The sequence below is a fragment of the Delphinus delphis genome, chromosome 10, assembly GCF_949987515.2.
Source record: "Delphinus delphis chromosome 10, mDelDel1.2, whole genome shotgun sequence".
NCBI classification, from domain to species: domain Eukaryota; kingdom Metazoa; phylum Chordata; class Mammalia; order Artiodactyla; family Delphinidae; genus Delphinus; species Delphinus delphis.
In genome coordinates, this window is record NC_082692.2 from 7,767,528 (window position 1) to 7,793,111 (window position 25,584).

Sequence of the window (25,584 nt, forward strand, 5' to 3'; positions counted from 1 at the left end):
AGAGCCCGGTGGATGAGGTTTTTTTTAAAATTTTCATTCTCGTCACTTCAGTCATGTTTTCACTAAAGCGGCATATTTGAGAACGGAGGCAACATTATACCCCGTGGAGTGTGCTCGAAGAGTCGAGGGACCAGGCTGTGGCTCATCGCCATGAGCAACAAGGGGGTGGGGGGGGGGGGAGTGCCGGGGGCGGGGAGTGCCGCAGCTTGTCGGATGAGTAGCAGGAAACGGCACGCCTGCCAGAACGCATCGTTTCAACTTTCGTTCTTACTGTATTAATTCTCTGAATGACAGTAACAAGGGGGGGGGACCTTCTGAAATGAAGCAAAAGAGATCTGAGAAACTAAATCTGCAGGGGAAAAGGAGACTAAAACCACAGTTTTAGTGAAACAGCCAGCCTTTGGGAGCTGGGAGGCAGAGGGAGGAAAAAAGGCTGGGCTTAAGCAACCTGCTACCGGGATGTAGACAAAGGCGGTTTGAAAGGCAGAGAACGAGGCGGGATCAGTAGCTCTATCAGCATGGGGAGTGCGCCAGCCGCTGGATTCCCGGGATGAAACCGGATGAATTCACAGTGTCTCCTTCAGGGCACGAATTACTGGAGTATGCACCAAAATAAGAACTCAGAGAAAAAAGTAAGTTTGGGAGAGGACTTAGATTTTGACGGTCTTTGAAATCTCCTCTTGGAGGCATGCCTTCATTGATGCGTTACCTCTTTATAGTTTCTGTCTCTTGTGTAATCATTTTTATCGTGTTCTATGTGTTCAATTTTGGGGGCGAGCAAGGCTTCCAGAGGCTAAATAACTCGGACACTTTGATGCTGAGTCAAGTTTGCATATCCTTTATCAGTGGCAAAACACCTTTCCTCTGGAGAAACAAACTCATGATCTATGAGACGTCTTCTTGCAAGGAATACCTGGCTCAAAGCCACTACATCACGGCGCCGTTATCTAAAGAAGAAGCTGAATTTCCTTTGGCATATATCATGGTCATCCATCACAATTTCGACACCTTTGCAAGGCTCTTCAGAGCTATTTACATGCCTCAGAATATCTACTGTGTTCACGTGGATGAGAAAGCGACAGTTGAATTTAAAGATGCAGTGGAGCAGTTACTGAGCTGCTTCCCGAATGCTTTTCTGGCTTCCAAGATGGAACCCGTGGTCTATGGTGGGATCTCCAGGCTCCAGGCTGACCTGCACTGCATCAAGGATCTTGCAGCCTTGGAGGTTCCGTGGAAGTACGCCATCAACACCTGTGGGCAAGATTTCCCCCTGAAAACCAACAGGGAGATAGTTCAGTATCTGAAAGGATTTAAAGGGAAAAACATCACCCCAGGGGTGCTGCCTCCAGCTCACGCAATTGGACGGACTAAATATGTCCACCGAGAGCACCTGGGCAAAGAGCTTTCCTATGTGATAAGAACCACAGCACTGAAACCACCTCCTCCCCACAATCTCACCATTTACTTCGGTTCTGCCTACGTTGCCCTGTCAAGAGAGTTTACCAACTTTGTTCTCCATGACCCACGGGCTCTTGACTTGCTCCAGTGGTCCAAAGACACCTTCAGCCCGGATGAACATTTCTGGGTGACGCTTAATAGGATTCCAGGTATGTGGGATTTCCTATTTCACGTGAAGGCAACGTGCCATACTTGAAAGGGCTTTTTGAGAGCCAGCTCCTTTTTATTAGAAGTAGAAGATGAAAACTGAAATATATAGTTTTCACCTGCATCCTTTATAAACTCTAAACGTCTAAAGAATGATGTTCTTTAGAATACAGTATTCTAACCAAGCCAGATAATACCTTTTAGTGGTATTGCTTTGCAGTTCAGCGTGTTCTTTTGCATTCATCATCTTATTAAATCTTTAGCCACAATCGGTATTATGGTTCTCCATCCCCACTGGTGTTCTTTCTTTCCCCCAAATTTGTCAGACTTGCTGTAACCCCAGGGCCATTGCCTTGGCCACTCCCCTGCCTACCCCCAGACCTTCACAGGCTCCCTCTTATCAGCCAGAGGTCATCAGCTCAGAGAAGCTGAGCTGACCACCCCACCTTTTTCCTTCAAAGAGTTTATTATCATCTGGAATATCCTATCTACTTACTTGCGAGGATTTGTTCTTGGCCTCCTCTGTATTAGCTCCGTGAAGTTGGGTCATTTTCTATCTTGTTAACTGCTGTATCCTCCATGCGTAGAACACATAGCACATGCTCCATAAAAATGAATGAATGAATGAGTGGCAAAGCATGAGACTTTACTATGGCATCACAGCTGTCTCCCTAAGACCCCGTGAGCGGAGAAATACTTAGACTCATGCATGTACTGTACCACAGGTGTAAAGTTTTAAAAATATATATATTTTAACTTCAGATAAATAATGAGATTCCAGGAGAAGCTCCTTCCTTTCTCATCAAAACAGTTCTATCTGTACTAACGGGCCAGATCAATTATTTTTAAAACTATATAAAACATGATAGGGTTTCGTCTGAAGGAAACAGCGTGCTTTGGATTCAATGAAAAGTACACAATGGATCTCTGATGAACTCGACAGCATTATTATAGCAGGAGAAAAGCAATCATTGTTCTGGTTTTTGGGGGGTTGCCAAGTTGGAAACACTGGTAGGTGCTCTCAGGCTGCAGGGTGGGGCCTGCTGGGCGATAAACATGGCAGCGTTCTCTGGAAAATACCGTGTTTGGTCTCTGAATCCCAGGGTGACTGGCCTGGTGAACAGGGCTTGCTCTCGCACTGTGCAAGCTCTCTTTCTTGACCTCCCTCTTCCTATGGCCATCTTTTCACCTTTTATCTGTTGTTTCCATCATTGGCATCTAATTGGTGAGCACTAGGTAATTAGAAGCAGATTTTCATATTTAAATATTTATTCCCTTTCTGTTTTCACTATTCCCTTAGGATTTATGAAGATTTGACACTAGCCTCGTGGTTCCATAGATGTCGTACTAAAATGAAGGCAGTTCGTAACTTCACAAAAGCCTGAATTGTCGTTTCTTAAAAAGAGAAAAACATGGGTTTGTGTTAGTGTTAAATGTCTGTTTGGTTTGCAGAAGGATGGTCAGTCTTATCAATGTCAAATCAATTTAACAAAATCGAGGAAAAATAATCTCTTACCCCCCATTTTTTTTTCCTTACCCCCTTCTCCTTTCCAGCCCTGGTGAAGTAGTGAGGCAGGAGACAAGACCATTTTTGCTGTAGGTTTGTGGGGTGACTCGCTGGCTTCTACCCTCTCTTAGCGACAGTATGACCCCATATAAATAGCCTCTTGGAATCTCCAATCTCCCCAGCTACAAACTAAGGGCCCCAGGAGCCAAGATCCTCTTCTTTCCTACATATGCCTTTCTTTGCAGAGGACACAGTACCCAGAACCACATAAACACCTAGCAGGCAGCTGTTGAGAATTTGTAGAAAGGCCAAAATGCCTTTATTTATAAATAAGTAAAGTGAGACTCAATAGAAAGTATACTCATAGAGGTGAGTCTAGACTCCATCAATCTTGTTGCCCCTTAGCCTTGGCAAATGCCTTTCATTACCCCTGTAGGAAATCGGAGATGAGAGCTCCGCTGAGAGAACCTCAGTGGTCTGATTCTTCAAGGGATGTTTTTCAGGATAACGTGACATTTCCTAGGGTCTTGCCTCCTTCCTCTGTTACAGTCCAGATGGCATCCTGGTTCAGGGAGCAAGCAGGAAGATATCCTGCTTGTAGGTGGGCCCTTCCTGAATTACAAGTGATTTAAAGAAAACAAGCCATCACATGCTCTAACCCCAGGGATGGACCTCCCCATCTTCAAAGGCGATGCAGAATTCAGTCACATGCTCCAGTCCCTCCAGTGGTTTTCCACTTGAGCGCTCTTTGTGATTTAGGATTTGGTGCGTGAATCTGGTTCTTTATTACCAGACAACCTTTTACCATATCACATCTTCTGTTTTCAGTGTCATGTGTTAAGGGGAAAAGTCCTTCGGTAAATACAGTGTAAACATTTTTGCAAATGTGCGAGTTCAGATGGTCCAGTTCCTTGCCTCCCTCAAAGTTCCTTTCTGTTTTTATCCTAAACATCCTAAATTAAAGTGTTTGTGTTAGAAAGACCCTGCACAGTCATATCAGGCTCCCGGAAACACCCACAAGAGGACCAAGACCAAGAACCTGATTGGTACCCTGTTACTAGGTGATATCAGACAACAAAATGAGAATAGTTTAAAATCAGTGAGACTCGGGAATTCCTTGGCGGTCCAGTGGATCGGACTCCGTGCCTCCACTGCAGGAGGTGTGGGTTTGATCCCTGATTGGGGAAGTGAGATCCCACATGCCTTGCTGCACAGCAAATAAATAAATAAATAGAGACTCAATAGAAAATATACTCATAGAGGTAAGACTAAATCACATATCTTCACACTGTTTTTTTTTTTTTTTTTTATGTTGTCTTTCTATTGAGAAAATGACTTCTCTCTTGGTTTTCAACACTTAAGTTTTTTCCAAACTGCATTAGATATAGAAATGGTGCCGGGCCATGTCCCTTGGGGGCCCCAGTCTCACATCCTTCTTCAGGGGAGGCCAGAAAGAGTGGTTATCATTCAATCCTGTGTGGCTGTGTACAGATGGGTTGTCTAGATTTCTCCCTTCTGGCCATATTCTCAAAGGAAGCCCTTCTGGAGCGCAAATTTCTCTCACTCATCCTATAGCGCTTGAGGGTTAGGGTTAGGGTTAGCATGCGGCTCTGTCATATGCACGCTGTACGGATTCTGGTGCACGCTGAGGTTTTCCAACTTCTCCAGTCTTTGTAATCACTGCTGTATGTCACCTTAAGAAAAGCTCCCATATTATTATTCCCATAGCATTTGCTTTGGCCTACCTGCCCCAGGGCGGAGTGCCAGAGACCATTGAGATGTTTTGCTTTAAGTCTTGTGGAATTGTTGAGGATCTGCAGAAGCCTCTGCTGGTCCAGTTTTTTTACAGTCCACTTCCGCGGCTCACTTGTCTTCTTGTCCCACTTTACGGTGGGTCTGTCTCTAAAGAAAAGGCAAAACTGCTCCATGCTTTGACTTCAGCTACGTTTTTCCCCTCTCTGCCTAAGCTTGTTCTTTTGGATTTTTGCTCATGTGTTTCTCTGACCTTTCTCATGCCATGAGGTTTTTGTTCCATAAGAATGTTTTCATTTGCCTCTTCTTTTTTCCATTTTGTATACTTCTCTTTTTTTTTTTTTCCGGAGCCCCTTTGTCAAATAAATTACCTCAACTTCAGAAAGGACCACATGATCACATTTCTTCATGTTTCAATGCTAAAAATAGCTTGTTTCCTACTTTGATTTCTTTTGCTTTTTTAACTTTGTGCCTTATATGTGGACATTCTTTGGGCATGTGTTATGACTCTTTGAGTTGCATGTGACAGAAACACAACTCAAAGTTGCTTAAACAGACCCCAGAACTTACTGAGTCATAGAATTGAGGTGCCCGAGGAGGGCCTCCGAGTAAAGCTAGATCAAGGCTTGGAACGGTATATGCGGGACTCTTTGTCTCTGTGAAGTGACCAACCGTCCCTGTGTGCCCAGGTCTGAGGGGCGTCTTGGGCATGGGACCTTCCATGCTGAAGCCAGGGAAGTCCCAGTTTGGTCTGAACTGGTCACTCTATCTGTCTGTCTGCCTGCCTGTCACTGGGTTGACTTTATTCAGTTTGCTCCTCCCCACATGGTGTCAGAGAGGCTCAGAAGCAGCTCCAGCTGCTTGCTTCTCACAGCCGGCACTCCCGAGAGAAAAGAAAGCTTTTCTTTCCTCATAGTTCCAGCAACAGCTCAGGGAAGTCGTCAGATTGGTCCTGCTCGGTCCAAATCCCTATCCCTAAACGAACCAGGGGCAGGAAGAATGCTGACCAGCTTCTCTTGGGTCACTTTTTCACCCTCGAGCTAAAAGTTCAGGGCAGGCTATGGTGAAGGATGGTTCTTCGCCCGTGATGCCTGCCAGACAAAAGCACACGCCCACTGCAAGGTGGTTCCGGGTCCTGCAGGCAGGGGGGTTTCAGTGAGCATCTCCACCTCGATTAGAAGGACAAGATGTAATGAGGTATACAGTTTTCAGCACTTGGGCAATTATAACTTGGAGAAGACTAATTAAATTACCATTGTGGAAAAGGCATGATCTCAATAAGCATACTTCTCTTCCCTCATAAAAACATTTTATTTATTTTTTTAAATTAATTTATTTATTCTTTAAAATAAATTTATTTATTTTTGGCTGTGTTGGGTCTTCGTTGCTGCACGCGGGCTTTCTCTAGTTGCGGCGAGCGGGGGCTACTCTTTGTTGTGGTGCACAGGCCTCTCATTGCAGTGGCTTCTCTTGTAGCAGAGCATGGGCTCTAGGTGCGCGGGCTTCAGTAGTTGTAGTGCACGGCTCAGTAGTTGTGGCACACGGGCTTAGTTGCTCCGCGGCATGTGGGATCTTCCTGGACCAGGGATCAAACCCGTGTCCCCTGCATTAGCAGGCGGACTCTTAACCACTGCACCACCGGGGAAGTCTGTCATAAAAACATTTTAAATAAAATTATATTTTATTTATATATATAAATAATAAGTATATCAATAAATAATTATTAATATAAATGTGATAATTTTATACAAATGTACCTTTATATTTCTTTTTAATAATAATTATTATATTTGGATAGTACTTAGTTTGCAAAGGAATTTCTAACACATTATCTCCTTTAATTCTTAAAAGAATTCTATTAAGGGGAGGACTGTTGTTCCCATTTTGCAGATGAGAAATTTAAGATTAAAATAAGTGGCTTGTCCAAAGACAAATATTGCATATACCTAGCAAGAAATAAGAATGAAAAGAGGGAATTCCCTGGCCATCCAGTGGTTAGGACTCAGCACTTTCACTGCCGGGGCCCAGGTTCGATCCCTGTTCAGAGAACTGAGATCCCACAAGCTGTGCAGCACAGCCAAAAAAGAAAGAAAGAAAAAAAAAAGAATGAAAATAAACATCTAGGGGGAAATAGGGGGAAGCAGAGGTGAGATTTGTGTGGTAAGCTTAGATTAAATTGAACCTAGTTTTATGAATTCTTCATTTGATTATTGCAATAACAGCAAGTGTTCAGAAGATGAAACTTAGCTAATTCTAAGTCTCATTAAGCTTGGGGAATGATTATATAATTGGACCCACCCAGGAATTTTCTCTCTTGTTCCTTATGTCATCTGGATACTTAGCCCATTTTCCTGAAAACATTGGCTTTTCCGTGCGAGCCGAAGGTACAGAAAAGATCAGGAGAGTAATGTTTACGAACATCTGCCCATGGGTCTGCGTTATCTCAGTTTAATCGTTGCAAGAATCCTGTTGGGTCGGTATCTAAATTCACATTTTACAAGTGTGAGGATGGGATCAGAGGGGCTGAGTGACGTGTCCTGCTCCCAAAGCCAGAAGCACAGTAAAGGAGAGAGTGCAGCGGGCACCTGGGATTCTACACGCTCAGAACTCAACCCAGGCTCGCCTTTGTGTGCCCCTCAATCAACACCGCCCTCTGTTAGCTTAGACCTGCCGGCCGGCTTCTCTCTCCTCAGTTCTCACCACCCCCATCCCTCCAGCCCTGGAGCTTGGTTTCCAGAGTCGAGAGGACCAGGTTGGAATCCTAGCTCCTCCATCGCCAGCCTTGTGACCCGACGACTGGAAAGCCCAGTCTTAGAGTAGCAGTGTAGCGTAGATGTTGAAAGCTCGAACCTGGAGCCAGACTGTCTGAATTTGAATCTCTGCTCTGCCATTTGTAAGCTTTGTGACTGTGGACAAGTTACCTAAATATGGGAGCCTCCGTTTCTTCATCTATAAAATGGGAGAAATAATGATATTTACATCAAATCTGTGAGGTTTAGATGAGTTTGACCCGTGCCCAGCCCATATTTTGAGTGTTAGTTTTTATTGTTCTTACTGTTATTATTTTCTTCATCTGTAAAATGGATATTCATTCAATAAATTTATTTTATTTTTTATTGAAATATAGTTGATTTACCATGATTCATATATATATACATATATATGTATATATATATATGAATATATATCTCTATATTCTTTTTCAGATTATTTTCCCTTATATGTTATTACAAAATATTGAGTATAGTTCCCTGGGCTATACAGTAGGTCCTTGTTGGTTATCTATTTTATATATAGTCGTGTGTCTATGTTAATCTCAAACTCCTAATTTATCCCTCCCCCTCCCCCAGTAAATATTTATTGAGCCCTTAGATACTGTGCTGGGTACTGAGAAATAATAGTGAATAAGTATATAATAGTGAATAAGACAAATAAGGCCCCTACTCTCATGGAGTATTCTAGAAGGAGGAGACAGGCAGTAAAAAGTAGACAGATAAGATAATTAGAGATTCTAAGTGCTATGAAGGAGACCAGCAGGCTGACGCAGGAAGGGACCTACTTCTTAGTGAAAGTAGCACATGAACCGCACCTCCAAAATGAGAACAAGCTATCGGAACAAGAAGGAGGTCCCAGGCAGAGGGATGAGAGGTTGCAAAGGCCCTGAGGTGAGCAAGGGCTCCATGTGTTCAGGAGCCAGAAAAGCAGCCAAGGGGGCGGGGGTGAGGGCTGGACCTGGCGTGACGTGGGTGAGGCCCTCGTGTGACGGTCGCGGGGATGCCTTGACCTGGCGGCACCCGGTTCATAGGGTTGTGGGCCGAAGACGCAAGGGGATGTGTGCAAGGGCTCAGCTCCTGCCAGGTACCGGGTAAACGGTTAGTGAATGGGATCTGGCTTTTGGCCTCCTTTCCATGGCTGGTGCCGCCATCCCTCTCTCTCTTCCTCTCTCTCCTACAGTAGCCTGATTTCTTTCTAACCACTTTCCCTGACTCCATTCTCAGCCTGCTTTAGTCCATCCTCCCCAGTGACAGAATGAGCTCGATAAAAATGCGCGTCGGTCTCATGATCACGTCTCTTTCCTTCTTAGAAACCTCCTGCGCATCCCCGTCACATACAGCCTCACGTCCTAGCCCCTTTGCTGGAAGGGAGCTCACTGCAGTGTGGCCCCTTGACCTCTGCAGCACCTTCTCGCCCTGTGCTCCGCCCCCCATCCCATACCGCACACCAGCTGTACCGGACAACTCGTGGGTCTCAAATGTGCCACTTTCAGCCTCGACTCATGCCAGCTCCCCTCCAGAATGCTCTAGAACGCTCTTCCTCCCTCTCCCTCCTCTGACTGGCACGTGCATTTCTTTGAAGATTCGGCTTAGAGTCATATTCTCTAAAGAGCCTTTCCTCATTCTTGCTCCTGTGGACTCCATCCCCCTGTATCACACTGTACTCCAGTTAGTCTGCAATGCTGTGTTTGTGCTCCTAGTGACCTTCTAGACTGACCTGCAGGGATGGCAGCAGCACCTGCTAATTTCTTCTTCCTCATTCCTAGCACAACGCCTGGCACACGAGCAATGGAGCCCTGGCTCCTTGGTGTCATTCCACTTGCACAAACGCAACTGTTTTCTCTCTCTCTCTCTCTCTCACATACACACACACGTACACACGTGCACACTCACAGTGCATGTAAGTCTAAACGGCCGTCCCTCCACCACCCTCCGTTCCACCCAATGAGTCTGGGGTCCACAGTAAGCATGAGGCGGATTCTGCATTCCCATGATGGGTCTTGGTTCCCATGCTCACGAATCTTAAAGATACAGTGTGCATCTCATGACATGGTCCCTCAGCTCAAATTCACTTCTTCATCTGGTGCTCGTAAGAAGAAACCACCATCTGGGCCAAGATTAAAAGGAAAATTGTCAGCATTGGAATTAGGGAGAGACTCTGTGTCATCTTAACACGACATATTCCCAAAGGATTTCTCCAGAGGAATTTTGACTGTATGCTGTCTTCCCTGTACATACTGGCTTTGTAACCTAATCTCCCAGTAGGATATATACCTTCTCTAAATGTTTATTGGGTTTATTGATTGGCTAGTAATTGGCAAAGTATGGGCACAAATTCAGATCATCCTATTTCTAATCTAGTGTTCTGCCCCCATCCTCAATTCAGTGTATAGAATCGCTCTTTTTTTAAAAAAATAAATTTATTTATTTATTTTTGGCTGTGTTGGGCCTTCGTTGCTTAACATGGGCTTTCTCTAGTTGAGGTGAATGGGGGCTACTCTTCGTTGCAGTGCACAGGCTTCTCATTGCGGTGGCTTCTCTTGTTGTGGAGCACGGGCTCTAGAGCGCAGGCTCAGTAGTTGTGGTGCACGGGCTTAGTTGCTCCGCAGCATGTAGGATCTTCCTGAACAAGGGCTCGAACCCGTGTCCCCTGCATTGGCAGGCAGATTCTTAACCTGTGCCAACAGGGGAGTCCCTAGAATCACTCTTTTCTAAAAGTTGTTTGTACTCAGAAAAGGCAGATAGGGTAAAAGTGCCACGAAGAGACGATTATCTGAAGCCAGCAGCCTTTGGGCAATACTTTTGTATGTGACTCAAAGTCACAGAACTTTGAGCAATAACTTCAACATTAAGAAAAAGCTATCATGTGTTGCCAAAAGTGTTAAAGGGCAATGCTTTTATAATCCCTCTTTGGAAACTTATATTGAAATGGATTCTGTTCTTCTTATTTCTTGGTTACCAACTACTGAATTGAGACTTGGGTAACAGCTGATTTTAGAGCCACTATTCTCAGTGAAATGCAGAACTAGGGAGAGTGAAGTTTTCAGTAAACAACCCCTGTGAGTCTTTTCCCCAGTTTGCTTTTTGGCCCTTGCTGTTCTCTCTCCCTTGGTGATCTCACTGGCCTCCAGGCTCATCACCATTCCTGTCCTGATGAATCGTGACCCTGCATCGTGCTCCCAGGCCTTCTCTGCGTTCCTCCCAGGCCTCTGGGCATCTCTTCCTGAGGGCCCCACTGGCACCTGCTCAGGTGCCCCCACTTCCATTGCCCTACTCACCAGAAACCCCCTTCTCCAGAACCTCTGGGACAGGCACTGCTGTCCTCCATGTCAGCTGACGTCTCCTCTTCCAACCCCCAACACCTGATCAGCACATTCTGTACATTGTGTGTGTGATAGGTTTCCAGGGAGTATCACCGATCGGTTCCGGTCATTACTGCTCTAACTCCAGCCCATCCTGCCCATCTCTCAAGTAGATTGTTAGACCCATCCATGTGGTCTCTCTGGCCCAAGTCGCCCTCTTCAAAACATTCTAACCCTCGACATATTTTTCTTCTAAGAATAACTTCTCAATTCCAAAAGCTTCAGTGACATTTTTCAATAGCTTATTGAATTATTCAATACAAACATCTCAATGTGGCACGTTGGATGGTTGCATATCCCTGTTGAAAATCACATCAATATCACTGATTAATCAATTCCCATGGCTGCCTTCCCTGAAAGGAACACTCCAGAAAAACCACGCCTTGTATTCCTGCCTTTGGTACATTTTTCTTCTCAGTCTCCTTCCTTGGGTCATTCTCTTTCTATTTCTCCTATTTAAATAATGGCCTGAATAGGTCTCCATTCAATGCCTTGTCATTTAGGGAGTGTTTCGTGATTTTTTTTTTTCCCTCTATTGTACATTTCAATGCCTTGTCATTTAGGGAGTGTTCCCTGATTTTTTTTTTTTCCCTCTGTTGTACATTTCAATGCCTTGTCATTTAGGGAGTGTTCCCTGATTTTTTTTTTTCCTCTATTGTACATTTTGTAAACCTTTGTTGTAACTCCTTTTTTTTTTGGCTGGACCTCCAGGGAAGTCCCAGTTGTAACTCTTTTATGCCATTCTGTAATCTTCTTTGAACTGTAATTATGAATGTGGATATCATATTACCCTGACAACTATTATCTCTTCAGCGTCTTTTACATTTTTGGCAGCTCAACATAGGGCACATCCAGTGGGATAAGAATAAATATTTATTGAACTGGAAATAACTGAAATAACATTTAATATGCCCCTCAGCACGGCTGCCAAGTCAGCTGCAAATCACCCCCTCCACTGCCCCCTTCACCACCACACACACACACACACACACACACACACACACACAGCCTAGATTCCTTTGCCAAATCTTAGTAGGTCAGCTTCAGACAGCATCTTCCAGCATGTTCAGTTTTTCTGGGAATTTTCCTGAAGTCCTTTCTGCCCCTAGTCAACAGCAGTGGCACTGTTCTCTCTCTTCTGTTTTTCCAAAGCATCTTGCTCATCTTGGGAATGCTTCTCAATGCCAAGTTCATCCTGGGGGCAGCACCAGCTCAAGCCAAGGCCCAGCGTCTGTGAGCTTAACCGGTGGGCACCTAACTGCACCAAAGAAGTAAAAATAACAGCCTAACATCAGAGGACCCTATTTTAAAGACCAGATCTGGGTTTTTACAGGGCTGCTGCTCTGATGGCAGTAACCCATCATTTGATGAAGCAAATGACCCTGCTAAGAGTTTTAGTGATTTTTTTCCTGGGTCTTGGAGTGGGCAATTTGCAGTCTTAGAAAGCTACATCCAAAGCAACCATTATAGGGAATTTCCTGCGCTGTGTGGCCAAAAAAAAAAAAAAAAGAAAAAAAAGGGAACCCACTAAGTAGCAGTTATATCAGTTACTTTTCTCTTTTTTTCATATTCATTACTTGTATTTTCATCATTACATCATTACTGATTGCTTGACTTTATTTAGATCAAGAATGATATGAAAGCAATGTGGCATGAACTTAAGGTAAAGAAAGCAAACATTCTGAGAGCCATTTTTTTACATGAACATGGATTATACCATTTAATGCAGACCAAAGGCCATGCAGTTTTTGCAGGTAGGTTTTACTTCCATTCAGATTCTTTTCATGTAGATCATAAAAATACAATACAGTGTGATGAGCCCAATTCAGAAATTACATGCTGCAGCCCATATTAACACTGACAGTTCCTAATAGAGGAAAAGAAAATTAAATTTTCTTTTTTTTATTTTTTGGCTGCGTTGGGTCATCATTGCTGCGTGTGGGCTTTCTCTAGTTGCCACGAGCAGGGGCTGCTCTTCGTTGCAGTGCGAGGGCTTCTCATTGCGGTGGCTTCTCTTGTTGCGGAGCACGGGCTCTAGGCGCATGGGCTTCAGTAGTTGTGGCACACGGGCTCAGTAGTTGTGGCTTGCAGGATCAGTAGATTTGGCTCGCGGGCTCAGTAGTTGTGGCTTGCAGGATCAGTAGCTTTGGCTCGCGGGCTCAGTAGTTGTGGCACGCGGGCTCAGTAGTTGTGGCTCACAGGCTCTAGAGAGCAGGTGCAGTAGTTGCAGTGCACGGGCTTAGTTGCTCCGCGGCATGTGGGATCTTCCCGGCCAGGGCTCGAACCCACGTCCCCTGCATTGGCAGGAGGATTCTTAACCACTGCGCCACCAAGGAAGTCCCGACAATTTTCTTGACCTAACTAACCAGTTCTTAATGTGGTTTCTCAACGCCTGTCTTTCATTCTCTGATCTGAATAGTACGTGGCATTCTTTCTTGACATGCTTTTGGACAAAGCCATGAGTAGAAAAAGTTTTTTCCCAAGTATGTTTACCTTTTTTGAAAATTGAGATATAATTAAGACAAAATAGTATATCAGTTTCAGGTGTACAACACAATGAGTTAATGTTTGTATATCCTAAGAAATGGTTACCACAGTAGGTCTAGCTGGCATCCATTGCCACGCACGGTTGCAATTTTCTTTTCCTTGTGATGAGACCTGTTAAGATCTACTCTCTTAGCAACTTTAAAAGATACAATAATGTATTATTAACTGCGGTCACCATGCTGCACGTTGCATCCCTATGACTTAGTTATTTCATAACTGGAGGTCTGTACCTTTTGACCCCCTTCCTCCATTTTGCCTAACCCACCTCCACCTCTGGCAACCACCAATCTGTTCTCTGCATCTATGGGGTTTTTTTGTTGTTTTAGATTCACATGTGAGTGAGATCATACCATATTTATCTTTCTCTGTCTGACTTATTTCACTTAATGCCCTTGAGGTCATAAATGGCAAGATTTCCCTCTTTTTTATGGCTGAATGTATATGTGTGTGTGTGTTTGTGTGTGTGTTTTCAATTCCTTCAGATAAATTCCCAGAAGTGGAATTGATGGATCATATGGTAGTTCTGCTTTTAATTTTTTGAGGAACCTCCACGGTGGCTTCACCAATTTACATTCCGAATAACAGTGCACAAAGGTTCCCTTTTCTCCACACCCTCACTGACACTTGTTATTTCTTGTCTTTTTTTTTTTTTTTTTTTTTTTTTTTTGCGGTACGCGGGCCTCTCACTGCTGTGGCCTCTCCCATTGCGGAGCACAGGCTCCGGACGCGCAGGCTCAGCCGCCATGGCTCACAGGCCCAGCAGCTCCGCGGCATGTGGGATCTTCCCAGACCGGGGCACGAACCCGTGTCCCCTGCATTGGCAGGCGGACACTCAACCACTGCGCCACCAGGGAAGCCCTGTGCAGAAGGTTTTTAGTTCAATGTAGTCCCACTTGGTTTTGCTTTTTTGTTTTTTAATTTTTAAAATTTATTTATTTATTGGCTGCGTTGGGTCTTCATTGCTGCGCACGGGCTTTCTCTAGTTGCGGCGAGCGGGGGTTACTCTTGGTTGCTGTGCGCGGCCTTCTCATTGCAGTGGCTTCTCTTGTTGCAGAGCACAGGGTCTAGGCGTGTGGCCTCCAGTAGTTGTGGCTTGCGGGCACTAGAGCGCAGGCTTGGTAGTTGTGGCGCATAGGCTTAGTTGCTCCGCGGCATGTGGGCTCTTCCTGGACCAGGGCTTGAACCCATTTTCTCTTCATTGGCAGGCGGATTCTCAACCACTGCACCACCAGGGAAACCCTATTTTTGTTTTTGTTGCTTGTGCTTTTGGTGTCAGATCCAAAAAGTCATCACCAAGACCAATGTCAAGGAGCTTATCCCCCTACGTTTCTTTCTAGGAGTTCTGTGGTTTCACGTCTCACGTTCGGGAATTCCCTGGCCGTCCAGTGGTTAGGACTCCACGCTTTCACTGCCGAGGGCCCGGGTTCAGTCCCTGGTCAGGGAACTAAGATCCCACAAACCACACGGCACAGCCAGGAAAAAAAAAAAAGTCTCACATTCAAGTCTTTAATCCTTTTTAAGTTATTTTTTGTATATGGTGTAAGATAGGGGTCCAGTTTCATTCTTTTGCATGCAGCTGTCCAGTTTTCCCAGCACCATTTATTGAAGAGACTGTCCTTTCTTTCCAAATATATTTACTTTGTATCCACTTCAATGCTATGTTTTCAGAGAATGGATGATTGGAGGTTGTTCTTTCAAAGCCTTTACTCTCGAGCTCTGTACTTATTTCCATGATATTCATTCCCCCATAATCTTTCTCTTCAACCAGATTTAAAAGATCAGAACTTAACTGTGAAAATATCAGAGGATAAAACTGCAGTCTTGCCTAAGCAAGCTGAAGATGCTAAGCTCATCCTAAAGGAGTTAGCTTCCTGCCGTGATCAGCCCCCTCTTCCAGGTGTTTCCTCATTAGGCACCCCCTTCCCTAGCCCCAGTCCTCACATAATTCCTCCTTCATCGAAAATCTGTAATTCTGCCCTCAGTTCAAGTTGGAGCTACTTCTTTGAGCTCCTTGGGGTTCTACAGAAAAAAAGGCCCTCCTGCCTAGGACTCCAAATGCCCTCCCATGTCCCTTATGAAAACTGCCCACCCCAGACCCTGAAGTCCCGGCTAGGTGTCGGGGGGTCTCCTGGAGAGGCTGAACACTTCCCCATAGGGTTTCTCCTCCCTCTGGACTTTGGTCTGTCTAGACTAACTTCTCGCCGCCCCACTTCCAAGAAAGCCTTCTTGGTTTCTCTCTGGTCAGATGTGCTATCACATTTTCAACTTTCTCCTGCACTTAATCTAAGCAAAACTCCCTAAAGCAGTTTTCCTGTAAAAATAGCCTCCTCTTTATTCTGTGCAGAATCTAGAAATATCACAACATTTAGAGCTGAAAGGAGCCTTAGGGAACATCTTTAGTTCCTAAAGTTGTACAAATATGGAAATTGAGAGTCAGATCAAATGGCTAGCTGACTACACTGTTCCGTAAGATGAGTTAACATTTGCTGGCTTCATTGCCCATTTATTATAAATTTTAATAAAAGCATTTCCGTTAATAAGACCACATATTTTTCTATTAATTCCTTCTTTACAGAAAGATGTGCCAAGTCATATGTGGGGTGGAGGGAGGAGGGGATTTTAGATATAGTTAACACTATAATAACAGTTATTTTCCTTTTAGGTTCTCCCTTCATTGTATAGGTTGCTACTAACACATTCTTATAACCACTGGGGAACATCTGTGTAGTTAGAATGGTTTAAGTGTATTCTTTTAGGTTCACCATAAAGTTACCCCACAAACGTACATCATTTCGTCCTCATCCCTCAGTGGTTCAGGGATATGTTCGGAAGGGTCATGTAGAGTTTTTTTGCACTACAATTTGCAGAATTTTTATGACCTGCGTGCACCTTTCACCCAGATCAATGGTTTCAGCATTTCCTCTCCTTCGATACTGATCAGTTATTGAACATCCTCTAGTTGGTATATCTTTCAGCAGTGACGGCTTAGGACCGATGGTATCTAGGATAACCAACCCATCCTGGTTTGCCCAGGACTTTTTCAGTTTTAGCACTAAAAAAATCCCATGTCCCGGGAAATCCCTCAGTCCCGGGTGAACTGGACAGTTGGTCACCCTAAGTACTGCCCTTACACATTCCTGCTCATCTTTCCAACGCCCAAGGCCTCTCAGGACTGAGAATTAGTGCCCTAGGTATTTATGTTCCACAGAACAGCACTGAACATTTACTGGAAGAAGAAAAAAAAAAAAGAGAGAGATAACTGAAACTACTCCGTTCTGTAGGTTACAACACATTTAAGACACACTGAGGGGTAGTAATCAAAACTACACTATCAGACCTGAGAGCCCTAACCAAAGCAGACCGGGCCTGAGCCTACCCTATTTATAACAATTTTCCCATTGTTTTTGAAGGGAAAGGATCAAGTTTAAGGATGTCATTTAAAGGGATGGATTGGTAAATATAAAATTTGAATCTAAAACCACTTGAACCAGTGGGAGAATCAAATGCAAAGATTTTCTTCAATTCAGTACAAACACAGAACATATCTTGGAGGCAAATTTTTTCCAGGTTTAATTTATGGGAAAGCAGAAGACACATCTGCTTTTGGGGATTTATCTAAGCACTCTGCCCTAACAAACTGTCTAAACTCAAGTAAATGACAGGTCCTATGGGGAAAGAAGCTAGTATGATAGTGGATTGAATAAACTGAAAACGAGTCAAGAATTTAATAGGGCTATTAAAATTATTTGTTGGAGGAAGCCACTGCCTATCTCTATTTTAAGACTTCTGTTTTCTTTGAGTATCTTCAAAATACAGATCTCTGGTAGCAGCTGAATGATAAAATATTGTCTCTTAGAAGAAATATGTCCTTGCAACTTCAACTTTCAAAACTATGGAGGTGGAGGAGTTTGGCAGTACTTTGTATGAGAAGGGTACCAGAAGAATATCCCAGATTTGGAAATATGTGGGACATGCAAGGTCTTCTCCTTAAGAATTTGCCATTTTTTTCCTCAGGCACACATTTGGAAACGGAAAAGTTGTATAGAAAGACAAAGAGTCACCAATTCTGTCCCTTGAGATTTAACAAAATATAGCCAAAGGTAAAATTAGTGTGTGTTTGTTTTTTTGCTTTTGTTTTTGCTTTTGCTTGGAAAACTGGAATTAAATCTGGGCCATTAACCACAAGAGGGAAAGAAATTTGCTACCCAAAGGAGGCTGCTAGGGACGTAGGAAAAAGCAGTGTGATCTTGGAAGAATGAGGCTAAGCTGGGGTGACGGTATGCGGAATAGTATATAGTAAAATACAGAAGGCTTCTTAGCCAGATTTACTTTCATAGACTTTCTATGATGCTTTTTAAAAAATTGGGACACTAAGACACAATGATCCCAAGAAACTTTCTTAAGGTCACATAGTAAACAGCAGAGCCCAATTTAAACCCTGTTCCAAAGCCTTGGTCTTCGCCAGCATGCTCTATCACAACCTTTTTGCAGGGTGCACCAGCTCACTGGGTCTCTGGAGAACAGGTTCAAGAGACTGCAGCTGGGAATGCAGGGCAGTTCCCTTACTCTGGGGTGTAGGGAGAGGGCTGAAGGGGCTGGAGCTGCCTTGATGGCTCCCATCTGTACTTTGGGGTCTTTTAGGTAAAGAATGACCACTAAAGGTACCTAGGAAGGTGGGTGGGTGCTTCAGTTTCTATATGAACCAAGTCTGGCAACAGAGAGAGATTCTGTAAGTTTTGTTGAGTACGCCTTCTGTGCAAGGCATTGCTCTAAGCTCTTTTTATGTACTAATCTATTTAAATCTCTTTGGAACGCTATGAAATCAGTGTTCCTAATATATTTGTTTTACAGAAGAAAGGAAGCCGAGGCATATAGCCCAGTGCTCTGCACTATAACCCCAACAGGGTATGCAAAGGGATTCATGCAGCAGGTACAAGGATGACCAACATTACCATTTTCCCTCATTACACATTTCTTCCTCTGGAAAGTGCAAAGACTCTGATATTACAAAATTTAGGCCTGGAGAAACTTGATTATTATCTAGAAAAGAAATCAGCCAGTGACATACAGCCTGGGGGCTAAATCTGGCCTATTTTTGTATTGGCCACAAGCTAAGAATGATTTTACATTTTTAAATGGTTGTAAAAGAAAAAAATTATTTTATGACATGAAAATAAGAAATTGAGATATCAGTGCCCATGAATAAAGTTTTAGCAGGACACAACCTCATACGGTTACGGCTACTTTCAGAATTTTCAGAACACAGTCATAGAGTTGAGTGGTTGCCTCAGAAACCAAAGGGCTCTCAAGCCTAAAATATTTACTACCTGGCCCTTTACAGAAAAAGCACTGACGTCTGATATAGAAGCATGTGGTAGACATATTTGCCTAACATTTTTTTCAGAAAAAGTTTTGTCAGAATTGTGAGTTTCCTAGATAATTTAAAGGCTGCCCTTTTGTGCACAAAATGGTTAATTAAAAAAAAAACTATTTGAATAAACATATTTCAGAAATTCCTTTTTAAATAAACTATGCAAAATATATGTACAAGAATATATTAATACATTTATATTTCACTGAGTGTTCCTACTCTGCTTGTTTTCAACCCCAAAGCACTGGGTTGGCCTTCACAGTTTTCAAGCCCTTTCATTAACTTAGTTGATAATTTTAAATACTAGAGGGATTGATCTATAGTAATAAAATGGTCATGGGGCTGTACAAATGCCCGTCATTCTTTAATTGAATGATCTTGCACTGTTTTTGGAGTTTTTCTTTTCTTTTCTTTTTTTTTAATTGAAGTATAGTTGATTTCCAGTATTATGTTAGTTTTAGGTATACAGCAAAGTGACTCAGTTAAGTGTGTGTGTGTGTGTGTGTGTGTGTGTGTGTAATTTTATTTTTAGATTATTTTTCATTATAGGTTATTACAAGGTATTGAATATAGTTCCCTGTGCTATACAGTAAATCCTTGTTATTTATTTTATATATAGTAGTCTGTATCTGTTAATCCCATACTCCTAATTTATCTCCCCCCTTTCCCCTTTGGTAACCATAAGTTTGTTTTCTATGTCTATGAGTCTGTTTCTGTTTTGTATATAGATTCATTTGTAGTAATTTTTAGATTCCACATATAAGTGATATCATATTTGTCTTTGTCTGACTTACTTCACTTAGTATGCTATTCTCTAAGTCCATTCATGTTGCTGCAAATGGCAATGTTCCATCCTTTTTTATGGCTAAGTAATATTCTATTGTGTGTGTGTGTGTGTGTGTGTGTGTGTGTGTGTGTGTATATACCACATCTTCTTAAGCCAATCGTCTGTTGATTGGTACTTGGGTTGTTTCCATGTCTTGGCTATTGTAAATAGTGCTGCTATGAACCTTGGGGTGCATATGTCTTTTCAAATTCAAGTTTTCATCTTTTCTGGATATATGCCTGGGAGTGGGATTGCTGGATCATTTGGTAGCTCTATTTTTAGTTTTTAATGGAAACTTTTGGAGTTTTTCTCAAACCTACTTCACTCTGAGTATATCACTTATTGCTGACAAAAGGGTGCCCAATCTACCAGTTCTATATGCCTCTTCTAATTTGTGATTTCTTATCTGCTTAGATCTGAGAAAGTTTGTTATGATTGTGTCTAAACTAAAAGTGAATAAGCTAAGCCTCAAGAGAGCTTCATATAGAGGAGCTTTGATGCTTAAACCAAAGACGATAAAGTGCATCCTGGGGGCCAGTGCAGTCTTCAGGGTGCATATGTGTGCATGCACTCGTGTCTTAAAAATTTGTTAATTACTTGATAACATTTAAAGAGTTTGGAAATGTTTTCAAATAGAATTCAGATTTCTCCTTCCTCTCCAAATATCTGAGGAGCTGGCAGCACTGGCCCCATGACCCCACGTTATTCAGGGCTGACTTTGAGAAGGAGGGGCATGCTTTAGGTGGGGCAAGCACCTGAAGGCTCTTTACCCCCATCTGCACCCTCCCTCAATGTCCACAACACCGTGCCCAAGTGCTTGCTGCCGCTCGTGAACTCACTAGCCCTGTTTTTGTTGCCCTCCACCAGCTTCACCAACTTTTTTCACTTACTTTTCTCGCTTACCTACCTGTACACATTTGAGTGTGTGAATGCAGCCTACCACGTGTGATCATTATTTTGGTTGCTGGGAGACGTTCTCTTGTTTACTGTCTGGGTCTCGCTTGTGGCCAGTGTTTGAGGTTGTCAGAATGACATCACCAAAGCCTTCGATGAGAAGCAGGATGGTGTAACCTTGGGAGAGATGAGACGGCCTGGCAAAAAACATTGCCTTGATTCAGTAGCCAGTAACTGTGCCGAAAGAAGCAATCAGAGGTAAAGGAGAACTCTAAGGACTTGGGAACAGGTCAGGCCCAGACTGTAGCCCTGCCCCTGCAAGAAGTCATTCACGTTTGCCTCTGAGACACCAGCGGGGGCAGATGCACAGCTCAAATGAGGTTAATGAGAGCTAAAGTGACTGTAAAGGAAAAAATATCCCACTGCGTTCTCCAGAAGCCGCCCCCCCCATAGCCTAGCCTTTTGTTTTAAGGTTTGAGCCAAGCGAATTATGTGTTGTTAGTGGCTGTCCTTGTGCTGTCTCCTTGATTGTGACAGTAAAGGTTATCCTGGGGGCAGAGAGAGGCAGGGAGTGATACAAAATGTCCACTTGACGACCGTTTTCAATATGGTAAGCCAGCTAGAGTGAAGAGAGCAGAAATCCTGTCCTGGTTGGAAGTTAATAGCTTAGTCTGCCCAATTATTTGCTGGAAGAAAATTCCTGTTCAGTTGCCACAGATACCAGGCCAAACAAACCTACAGCTGGGCCAACCGCTAAAAAAGGCATCGCATTCTAATCTCTAGCTGTTCATCTAAATCATTGTAAATAAGGCAGAACAGACCAGAGAAGGGGTTTGGGATCCTGCTATTTTGAGCTGTTAATCACATTGTACCCCCTTCTCATTTGCAACCTGCTTTGACTAAATCACGTTGAAAGATTTGTTGAGTTTGCTTTGCATTGGCATTGGATCAGAGCTCCCCCTTGTAGGATCAAGGGTCGAGACAAAAGGAGGGGGAAAACCAACAGAACCTGCAATGAGAGCCCTTTGTGCCCACTTCCCTCTGCCTCTCCTCCCAAGTTCTGCTGATTCCTGCCATTCACTTCGCAGAAAAGGGTGTGGGTCTAGTAAGAACAAAGGGAACGGAAGATATCAAAGCAGACTATTCAGTACTTCCCTTCATGAACCCGCATTTCTAGGATTCCCCCACCCCCCAGGGGGGTGAAAGAAGATAATGATGGGGAAGGAAAAGAGGGAAATTTAACCTTCATTCTTTTAGAGTGGCAATAAATCAACCCATCTGAAAGCCTTAAGAATGTAAATGTTTTTCTTTTCCGTTACTAAGAACAGAAATCAAAATATCAGTTCCTTAACAGGGCCAGAAATGCTGGATGTTTTTCGAAAGGGAAACAACAGCAACAATAATCGCTAATGCTTATTGAACATACACGACCAGATACATAAACCCTGAACAAGAGTTATCTCACTTAATGTTCTTAACAACCACGTGATATAGGAACCACTGTTATTTCCCATCTTGCAGACAAAGAACCTGATGCTTAGAGAGGTTAAGTAACTCCACCCTGCTCGTGTAGCTGGTCAGTGACCAGCTGGGATTTGAAGCTAATTAGACTGGCTCCACCTGGACCAGGGAGCTGCAGAACTAAGGCTCTGGCTTCTATCTGCCTGAGTGACTTTGAAAAAATCATTTGTATTGGTCTTAGTTTGCTCATCTGTGATATACAGTTGTGTTAGGTGATCTTTAAGATGCCTGCCAACTCTTTGGGCCTATCTCCAAATCAGTATCTGTCATGTTGACCGAAAAAAAAAAATCACACAACCTAAAAATTGAGAATTATGTTTTATTCGGTGGACATTCTGAGGACTTCAAGCCTGGGACAGCTCCGAAGAGGTCAGGGAGGAACCAGGATACACAGGAGTTTTTGCAACAAAGACCAGGTAGTTGGACGATCAAAACATTACTGTTAGTTAAAGAAAACCAGGCATCTCAAGTAACTGAATGTAGCACTTTCCTATGTATGAGAAGATGCAGAAGTTTGGGCTCATCGAAATCATTCCTTTGATAGGTACCTCAGCTCTCTGGGGCCAGTATCCTGTGCTTTCTCATCTCATCTCCCCAGGGTGCACCCCTGGGGGTGGCTGCAGTGGCAGGCATCATGATGGCTTCATGGCAGGCATCCTGTTTCCATCTTGAGCTCCCTCAGGGCTCCCCATCAGGGGCGGCTGTCATGTGATGGCTTGATGGCTACAACATTCTTTGTTTACTGATACGGCAGGCAACGTTTTTCATTCTCAGTCACATCCATGCTACTGTTGTCAGTCATTAGTCCAGAGCTGTAGGACATGAAGGGGTGGTGTGGGACGGGAAGGGACACAGGGAGATTGCTGCGTTACACACCAGTGTCTTCCTAACGGAAGCAGCTGCTTCAGTTGCCACGTCAGGCCCAGACAGGTAGGAGAGTTGGGTTGACTGCGGGAGTGGGATGGGAGCAGGGCCACTTTTAGCTCCTGTGGCTGCCAGAGTTGATCCGTTAGTTGGGCCAGTAACTTTCCTCCAGAAGCGTCCTTACCACGGGCATTAGTCTGCAACGCACTCCATGTTTGCTGAGCACTGGAGGCACCTGGCACAGGTGACCTAAGAGAAAGCATCTGCAGTGTGACCAGAACTGCTGGGCCTCTCTTCCTGGCTCCCCTGAATTACCCTGACGATACTTCCAGGAATTTTGCAGCAGCCCTGGAAGCCTTTGTTCTTTCTTCAGAGTAAGGAAGTGGGAGAGGGGGTTGGGTAGAAAGGAGAATCTTTTGAGTTCTATGAAACGACCTCTAATCTGAAGATGTCTGGCTTTTAAAGAGACCCAGTGGCTAGTCACTCCACATATGGTAGATAATACTGTGTCAACAGCTCAAGTTATCTGAAGCTCTGTGTGAAATGGGAACCAACTCTTGCTCTCTAGGAACAGTGAGTATCACCTTTCTCCCAGGGAGACGAACTAAGGTGTGTTTATTTCATTTATGCCTCCACACCCACCCTTTAATGTCAAAAGTCACTAGATTCCTTCTACCCTCATCTCATGCCCCCAAGAGTGTAATTCTTATTTCCCTCTACTCACAGCCTGCACAGACATATATGTACTATGTAACATCATCAGAAATTGTCTGATTTAATTCAGGGAACACCTACCTCTCTATTAGACTTTTTTTTTTTTTCCCCCTCGCCTCTGACAATCTTCTACTTAGGCATGTTGCAAGGACATTTTTCCTTATCTGTGTCTGTATACGCCCGGAGGTAGAGGTAACACTGAGAGGAAAAGAAGTGGCAGAGAAACAGGAAGAGAAATAAACCCGCGGAGCAGAATTCCAAAGGCTGTAGTTTCCAAGGACTGCTAGCGGGTTGCGGGGCTAACCAGAAAAATGAGAACCACTTAATTCGAAAAGGAAGGGGAAAGCCTAAGACTAGAAGGGAGATCAGATCGGAATAGATTGGATGGAGGGGGTGGGATAAAGCCAGAGAAACAGCCTGGGTGAAACGAGCCGTCCGTCATTCCAGACCAGAACGCAACTTGCTAAGATCCACTGGCGTCTTGTATGCAAATGAGAAGGGCTTCCCGGAGGCTGGGCTGAGCCAGACGCATTCTGCTAGCAGCCGGGATTCAGCACCGAGGCTTGAAGACCAGTGCGCGTTAAGAAGCATCTCTGGCCATCACCAAGAGAGGATGGATGCCACCCAGAAGCAGAGAATAAATGAGGATTAAAGGACCCGGGAAAAGGAAGCCCTCTTGAGAAACTGTTGAAATTCAAGATTGGCAAAGGAGGTTCAATTCCACCTCTTCACACTTGTGGTTTCAAGAACCGATGGTTTCTCAATCCCTGGAGAGAGACTCCTTCCCCAGGGAAGTGAAAATAATGAGCTTTTGGAGGTATTGCTTTTTTGCTTTCACGGTGGTCAGTGTGGTTATTTTTGTGATACTTTACAATAGCCAGTTAAGCCAGCCAAAAAGTTACGGGAGGCTGAATAGTTCCAACGAAAGGGATTTTAGGATGCATGCCTGTAATTATGCCTTAGAAGATAAGTCATCCTTTTTGTGGGAAAAGACACTGACATCACCTGTGGGAAGTGTCCCTTGCAAGGACTACCTGATCCAGAATCACTACATCACGAGCCCCCTGTCGAAAGAAGAAGCTGTGTTCCCTTTGGCATATGTCATGGTCATCCATAAGGACTTCGATACTTTCGAAAGGCTCTTCAGAGCTGTCTATATGCCCCAAAACGTCTACTGCATTCATGTGGATGAGAAAGCCACAATTCAGTTTAAGAAATCTGTGTGGCAGCTACTGAGTTGCTTCCAGAATGCTTTTCTTGCTTCAAAAGTAGAGCCTGTGGTCTATGCAGGAATTTCCAGGCTCCAGGCTGACCTGAACTGCCTGGAAGACCTTTTAGCTTCTGAAGTTCCGTGGAAGTACGCCATCAACACCTGTGGGCAAGATTTCCCCCTGAAAACCAACAGGGAGATCATTCAGTATCTGAAAAGATTTAAAGGGAAAAACATTACCCCGGGGGTCCTGCCTCCCAATCATGCAATAAAGCGGACTAAATATGTCCACCGAGAGCACTTAGGCAGAGGTGGCTCTTTTGTGAAAAATACTAATATTTTGAAAACCTCCCCTCCACACCAGCTGACCATCTACTTTGGCACTGCCTATGTGGCCCTTACCAGAGAGTTTGTCAAGTTTGTCTTCCAAGACCAAAGGGCCATTGATCTGCTACACTGGTCCAAAGATACCTTTTCCCCTGATGAACATTTCTGGGTGACACTTAATAGGATCCCAGGTAGGTACGAATTTCCATTCCCGTTTTTTCTTATCCATACTCAGTTGAGTTTGCTAACATTCAGCTCCTCTTTGAAATGATCTGGAAAAAAAAATAAATGCTTAGAAAGCTATTAGTCT

The 25,584-nt window shown here is 43.8% G+C and overlaps 2 protein-coding genes across 3 annotated transcripts in view; both read left to right on the forward strand.

The window, feature by feature from the left end:
- Positions 1-25,584, forward strand: part of LOC132432835 (N-acetyllactosaminide beta-1,6-N-acetylglucosaminyl-transferase) — a 79,749-nt gene that overhangs the window by 21,772 nt on the left and 32,393 nt on the right. Inside the window, exon 1 of one of the 2 annotated variants that reach the window (XM_060023655.1) lies at positions 23,038-25,465. The exons of the other annotated variant lie outside the window; for it this stretch is intronic. Within the exon in view, the coding sequence (XP_059879638.1) occupies positions 24,490-25,465 (976 nt within the window). The 5' untranslated portion in view covers positions 23,038-24,489. Of the gene's footprint in view, positions 1-23,037; positions 25,466-25,584 lie in introns of those variants that run through there. 2 annotated transcript variants of the gene reach the window in all.
- On the forward strand, positions 221-6,300 carry LOC132432837 (N-acetyllactosaminide beta-1,6-N-acetylglucosaminyl-transferase-like). The gene has a single exon (XM_060023658.1). The coding sequence runs from the start codon at positions 689-691 to the stop codon at positions 1,652-1,654; it is 966 nt and encodes a 321-aa protein (XP_059879641.1). The 5' UTR covers positions 221-688; the 3' UTR covers positions 1,655-6,300.